General features: G+C 35.3%; 1 protein-coding gene across 4 annotated transcripts; it reads right to left on the bottom strand.

Moving 5' to 3' along the window:
- Positions 1-293: 293 nt before the first annotated feature.
- Positions 294-6,711, bottom strand: hlfb (HLF transcription factor, PAR bZIP family member b). 4 transcript variants are annotated; one of them, XM_059532570.1, is made up of 5 exons: positions 6,616-6,711; positions 5,325-5,448; positions 4,342-4,680; positions 3,072-3,286; positions 294-2,163 (listed from the first exon to the last, which is right to left on the bottom strand). In XM_059532570.1, exons 2-5 carry the CDS (start codon positions 5,431-5,433, stop codon positions 1,945-1,947), a joined length of 882 nt encoding a protein of 293 aa, XP_059388553.1. In that variant the 5' UTR covers positions 5,434-5,448; positions 6,616-6,711; the 3' UTR covers positions 294-1,944. The 4 variants fall into 4 exon arrangements, with proteins under 4 accessions (XP_059388553.1, XP_059388554.1, XP_059388551.1 ...); XM_059532571.1 differs by lacking the exon at positions 6,616-6,711 and adding an exon at positions 6,157-6,175; XM_059532568.1 differs by lacking the exon at positions 6,616-6,711 and having other exon boundaries at positions 5,325-5,616.
- Positions 6,712-7,505: the final 794 nt, after the last annotated feature.

Below are 7,505 nucleotides of genomic sequence, written 5' to 3'. Positions count from 1 at the left end.
TTCAAATATATATCTCCATTACTGTAGCATCTGTTGTTGATGACGACATTGATGACGCCGGGGATGATGAACAAGAATATTTTGTAACACATAAGACAGAATTGTGACAACATGCATTTTTGGATATACAGCGGTCTCTAGTGGTACATTTGAGAATAACATCTATACTTTTTCAATCCTTCAGTTTATTAGTACAGTAAACCACAAACAGTTTCTTTCAATTTTTTGCCCTTAATGAGCTCATCTAGCCTTCATGAATCTTTCACTCATTAACCAGAACAGCACCAAACATAAGTTTTTCAAAAGCTTTTTATTTTCATGGAGAGCAATGAAACAGGAATAGGGAACCAAAAAGGACCACAACAGACAACATATTGCAAATATTTAAGTCAGACAATCATCTGAAGAAAGAATGTTAAAATTTAAACATGCTGCAATTTAATATATTTAATATAAAAGACATCTTGTTTGTTGAAATATACAAGGATTGACAATATTCTATGTGGCCAAGAATAGAGCTCTTACCATGTTTGGCAAAAATAAAAAAACATATTTCATGAGGGTACATCACAACCAAAGCATGAAAGGTATTGACAATATACAGTAATTTAACAACAAAAGAGAATGTAACCATTAAAAAAAAAAGTTTATTCTGATGCACATAATACTTAAGTGCCTGTATAAGAAACTACGATCGCAATGTAAAGTTTATGGTACTGAATGTACTGTATTAATGCCCATATACAGTTAACTGTAGAATTTAGGACTTTTTCCATAAAGTTTGTTGCCTATAAATATACAGTATACATCAAATTACATAGATATATTCAGAAATCCATATGAAAATACTGTACAAAAACAAGAATAACCTTGTAAAAACATTTAATTGCCATATGACAATATAACCTCATTGTATTTCATATCATTTGGTCTGTAGTATAGAGTGACAGACATAAAATACACTGTACTACATTCATTACACAACTGACCAACAAAAGGCAACATATCTTTTCCAACACACTTTAAATACCAGGTTGCCTCTTTGTGTTAGCAATAACGGCATAGGGACCTTGTTCAATATGCATTCCTTCATCATATTTTGAACTCAAAAGCATGTTAATGCAGGCGCTCTGTGCTGAATCTAATGGAATTATTAGTTCTAGCTAAACTAAATTAGCTTCTCAGGATTTAAAAGGTTTGCGTGTGACTTTTTAACTGAACTTCCAAATCAGTGTAAACAAAGTTTTTCTTTCATATACACTAAAATGGAATTCATTAACCACATACAAAAAAAAAAACAAACAAAAAAAAACTGCTGGTTAATAATAAAGCAACAGCCAATTTCAATCAAGCTCCATGTGGCACAGATTTTCATTACCTGGCATCCTTATTTCATAAGCAAACTGATTGTCTGTTTTCTAATAGGGATATACAGATATTTAGTGTTTATGGTCATATAGAATTATTTTAATTAATTCAGACTCTCAAATCTTGCTACATTCTGTTCTGTCTGTGAGAATAATGTCTTTACGGAGACACAAAACCTTTTTGCACCTGAAGCAGCTATGCACATGTCCTCCTCTCATACACAACGCTCTGGGCATCTGTAGAGGAACAGCAGAAGATCCACTAGCTCAGATTTGACTGCTAAATTATGACAAATCAACGCAAACGTCTGTGGACAAATGCTAAAACACAGTAAAACCATAAGTAACACGATCTGCAAACAACGGCGGCTTCGTTCGTGATAACAAATAGAAAAAGAGAGTAGGTAGATCTCTAAACATAACCACACAATGAAACGGTTCTGCCTTCTAAGGTGCCAAAAACAGACTGAGGTGAGGGCTGGCTGGAAAACAGGCCCTGTGGATTTTAACCCAAGAATATTGTCCTTCGAATTCAGAAGGGCATGGGTGAGGGAAGTTGAGGAGCACCCGGGTGATCTTACAGAGGGCCGTGTTGAGCTTCATACTTGGTTAAGATGTTTTTACACCGCCCCAGCTCTCTCCGTAGTTCGGAAACTTCCTGTCGGAGAGCCGCGTTCTCTTTCTCCAGGAAACCAGCCCGAATGGCAATCTGATTCTCCTTTAGACGCCGAGCGTCCCGTGACCTCTTGGCGGCCATGTTGTTCTTTCTGCGCCGTGCCCAGTATTTTTCATCCTGCTCAAAATATGCAAAATAAAAAGGGTAGGGAAGAGATGGGAGCGCCTAGTTACAATATGTTACAATTACTCTGATTATTTGGTGTTTTTAACAGTTATGTTAACTCTATAAAGCCTGATATATCATAAAAAAGCCTGTAAATTGTCAATCTCATCTACATTTAGCTGAAATTCAAATTTATGACAATCTCTCTGATTGATAATTTATTCTTTTTGAAACACTTTTTACATGTAAATACCATTTCAGTATTTTTTTATCTAATTTAATGTGCTATTTTCTGTGTAATTAGTGAGAAACGTACTAGCAATTTCCGAGTCAAAATTGTAAATACAGATTTTCTTGCAAGTGTAGTACTTTTTTATTTTCCTGTGAAATCTTCCATTTTCTTTTTAAATAAATGAGGGTATGAATATATTTGTGTGTATATGTCTGAATATATGTGTGTGTATAAACTAATATAGATAGATAGATAGATAGATAGATAGATAGATAGATAGATAGATAGATAGATAGATAGATAGATAGATAGATAGATAGATAGATAGATAGATAGATAGATAGATAGATAGATAGATAATGACTAATTATTATTGTCATTGTGTTGACAAGCTTTCTCACGCATTCGCTGCCGTGCAATCAGCTTTGAGCAATTTACTACTCTGCAAAGCTGGGTAGGAATCCACTTTTATTTGAACAAATTAAAAACGGCAAATCCTTTAATCCTAAACCCAGCAGAACTGGAGCGATACCAGGAAAAAAGGAAGATCACATGGGTCAGGCCGCCGAAGGATGAATGAACGGACATAAGCTTCTTAGCAAGAGCCTGTTGCCCAGCTGGTCAATGGCGAAGGGTGAAACGGGTGACCAAACATACTCTGTTGGGGGCTGAATAACTAGACCCAAGTTACCTTCATATCATCAGAAATGAAGACTTTGCGTGCTTTCTTGATCATAGGCTGAGGTTTCAGCTCCTCATCGGAGAACTTGTGTTTGCGTGGGTCGAAAACCTCCTGGCCTGGCACGCTGGACAGAGCGAGGTCTGCCGGATCAGGGTCGTAGCTCACTGGTATCTGAATGGAGTCTGGGTCTATTGGACTTGGTGTGTTACGTGATGGAGGCAAAACTGTGGGAGGAAAAACAATCTATTTATTGCTGACTCTATGGTTTAAGTGTAATTCAGTGGTAATGTGTTGTAACAGATGGTGAAAAGGCTGTCATGAGCGTTTCATTCCACCAGGTGGTGCACAAGACTTTACAAAAACAAAGTGCATCTCAAAAGTTCTAGTACCGTTGGTAAAACATTTTTTTATTTTAATTTTTTGTGAAGACATTTCATGTTTATTGGTCAAAAATTAAACTAATTGAGTAATAAATAAAATAGTTTATTTTACCAGAATTTAAATTATTATTCTCCATTGATATATCCCCCGTTTAGATTACATATTCAGTATGAAAAATCTATTAAACTGATTTTAAAATTAGTTTTAAAGACCTAACTGAACAGGAGATCAACAGTTTTCCAAATACAAAATCCACAATTCCGACAGTCCGTCTAGTTTTCCATAAAACTATGATTAAATGTTGCCAAATGTTCAGACTAGAAAAAGAAGAGTCGTCGCTTTGCAAATTTTAGTCAGAGGAAAATAACGTCATAGGCTAGTTTGAGATTTCCATTCACAAATGAACTCTAAGGCTTGGGTGGGGAAATTGAGCAGTTTTTACAATTGACAACTTATTTTTAATGTATCAGAAAAAAACATAGCTGCTCAAAGACAAATTTATTATTTATTTATTTATTTTACATAAAATAGTGTTGCTTGTCATCACACAAGCAACCAGATAATTTAACAGTAGATATTGTTATTATTATCTGTGTTACTTGACATTCTCAGGCTGGCTTATAAGTAACTTTGTTAAATGAATATGGAACAAAATAATATGACAAAGAATAGGAACAGAGAAAACTCCGACACACACTCACTAAAATTAAAATACATACTCCTATATATTACAACATATATTTCAACAATAACATATATTTTCCATTTACCACCCACACACTGTCATAATTAGATAGTGACATCTGACCCAGCTTAACATCTTTTCTGAGGGTCATTTTTTTATCTGTGGGGTGAAATGGGTAAGAAGTGTCACCGTGGGACACAGAAGCCGTAGTACCTGGTCTGCCCGGGCTGTGGAGGCAGTTCTGAGGAACCATGCCCATGTGGATGGAGGTGATCGCCCGGCTGCTGAGGTCCATGACAGAGATGGAGCCCTGAGGCATTGAAGCCTGCTGCTGCGGCTGCTGCTGGTGATGGAGGCTTTGGTCATGTTGTGCAGGACTAGAGGGGATGCCATTTTCTGAGAGAAACTCCTCAAGGTCCATATACTCCAACTGAAAGCTGTCTCCATCATAAGACAATGTTTTATCCCAGAGCGTTGGCCCTAAGAAAGCTGATTGAGGAGTGTTTCCTTCTTCATCCAGCTTTTTCACCTTCTCTCTCTCCTTCACATAACCTGAAAGAATATTACCATTAATTAACACATCAATTTTTGGCTCCATTAAAATGTAATGTTTTTTAATTTTCCATGATTTTTAAAGAGGGTTGTTTTTTTTCCATTTTATTTTGAGTGACTGTTCTTAGCTGCAGTCTCGGCTATGCACAGTAAAGAAATCCATTTTCCACACATTTAACTAGCAACTTGCAATGGCAAATTATGATAAACTGCAATAGTTACTTGCTTTTTAAAAGTAGCTTCAACACAAATGTCTACACTGCTAACATTCAAAACAAATTACAATTAAACTTTAGTATAGGCCTATGGGTTAAAGTTATATTTGATTAATTTATTTTTGTAGTGCTTTTACGTTAAAACAAATCTCCATTCAATCAAAATTGTAGCCTAAGGTGTTGTCTTTAATGAAATTCAAAAATTAAACCATGATTTTAATGTGGTAGGGTATTTAAAACTGAAGTTTATTCATAAGTAAAACACAACACACAGAGTTTAATTAATCTTCAAAACAGCACAAACAAATAGACTACCGATTTATTCTGGAGACCGCCGCAGGAATCAAATGACAGTTCTTTACAGTAAAAAGTATTATTATTACAAAAAGTGTATTCTGTATAATGTAACAAAGTGAAAGCTTTGATCACCTTCATCCTGATGCAAAGATAGTTTCAGAGGTTTTTCCAGGAGCGCCTTCAAAACCCCGTTAGTTTGCGGAGGTAGGAAAGCTGGATTCGTCGTGAGCTGTCTAGCCATAATCTCTCTTATTCCCTGCAAAAATGACTTTTAAAAATTGAACTGAAATGAAATGATATACAGAACAGCGCTCATTCGTCTAATAACGACAGGTGAGGACAGATCCTGCTATACAGCACCGGCTTGAAGTGCGTGTGGGTGTGTGTTTGTGTGTGTAAAAAGAAATTTGATGATCATCACCATGTGTCAAGACTGAGGCATGTGACGTCAAACAGTTAGAGGCGGGGTTAGATGAACACTTTCGCTCCACTTGATAGCAGTTTAGAGACTGTGTTGCCATATCCTCTTGTCATAATTATATTTTCTGTGTTTGATATTTGTTTGGATGAAAAAAGTCTGCTAAATTAATAATGAATGTATTTTTTATTAAGATACTTGTATATGCGTGCAGCTTTTTTTTTTTTTTTTTGCAAGTTAATCCAGAACATGGCCATGAGCATTCAAAGAGAAACTAATGTGCAGAGTGCAATATTACACTGATAAATCACTGTCTGACAATGAAGATTACTCTATGTCAATCTAAAAATAATTTTCTGAGGTAATATTTCAGCAGTCATGTCATGTGTTTTCTTACAGCTTTTTAGAATTAGAATTCGCAATACCAGTTGTTTATGTCTCACTTTAATTTATTTTGATTCACAGTTTATGCACTGAATCTTTTGTGGTTTCTCACTTTTATATATACTGTGTGTGTGTGTATGTGTGTATGAGGTGGATATTTACCCGCAATCCACTGTAAACTACCAGATGTCTTTTATAGATTGCCAGTGATGAAGAGGTTTTATTTGCATTTGCAGCTTCTGAACGAATCTATAACACAGGTAAAGACAATTTACTTTATATCCATATTTCCATAACAGTATAAAAAAAAGAGTGTCAACAAATAGGCCTACTTCAATACTCATGAAAAACAAAAAATTCCCATGATGCATAATTAGATTGTTTAAATAATTGTTTAAATATGTTTATTTACTCTGTGATTTTAAAGAAATGTAATTAGTTTTGAACAAGTAGACGTTCTTTAACCTTGCTTCAGGACTAAGTTGCTCATGTTTCTAGAGAGATCTGGCAACACAGTATAGAGTGGACGTTTTGCCCTCTGCTAGTTGAGTCTACATGCAGATCAACTGTGCGAAATATGAACTTCAGCTAAATATAAATCGCAGATTGTATACATTTTACCAGCTTGAAGAAATACGAAGTCTAAAGGCTTGAAACTGCCGCTGGAAGAAGTGAAGTTCCCATCACATGCACGTACACGCGGTGGAAAAATCAAAAGCTCAGTCAAATAAAGGGGCGTGAACCAAAACTAGTTCATCTGAGCACTTACAATGACAAACTTTAAGCATAAACACAACATGTTCTGTCTGGGTTCACACTAGCTCATGGATAAGAGAGCAGTATACTGTATTTGTACTCATAAAAATTAAAACGAGGACACCTGAAAGAGTAACACGTTTTTAGTGTCTCAAACCTTGATATAACCTAATATATGCCTGCTTCGAAGGAAAGTAGTTCAGAAATTTAACAAGTGTCTAATTTCGTGTCAAAAAGAGTATTCCGGTATTTTGTGTGCCAATTTGTGTGTGTTTATTAGAGTAAATTGTTCAAAATAATTATATGCATCACCATTGACACTACAGCCATAATTTGTTAAGCTTAAACTAGATTTGAAGTGGATGATTTTGTATATCAAGTTTTTTGGAAGGTAGATGAAGGCAGTGAGTCAGTCAGCTTGGAGGCCAAAAATCAATATCCAAGGGAGGGAGGCTTAAAACAGTGTTTAAAAATGTTTGATAAATATATAGATTTTTTTTTTCAAATGTTGGATATTATTAAAGCTAAACCATATAATATAATTGTACAGATGATAATATATGACCATTCTCATTATAGGTGGTAAGAATCATGCATCAATTGAACCGATGGGTGTGATCTACTACTCTTTCCAAGGATGCTCACAAATCATAAACGCCCTGTTAACACTTCTGAAATGTGAAAAATGAAAAGCTTCCACTGGTGATTTAAACTTATGGTATGTGTTCAACTGTTCCCGTAATCGTTGTTGCTAG

Source organism: Carassius carassius, chromosome 40 (genome assembly GCF_963082965.1).
Source record: "Carassius carassius chromosome 40, fCarCar2.1, whole genome shotgun sequence".
NCBI lineage: Eukaryota > Metazoa > Chordata > Actinopteri > Cypriniformes > Cyprinidae > Carassius > Carassius carassius.
The sequence above is the reverse complement of the archived record's forward strand: the minus strand, read 5'-3'. Positions and strand labels throughout refer to the sequence as shown.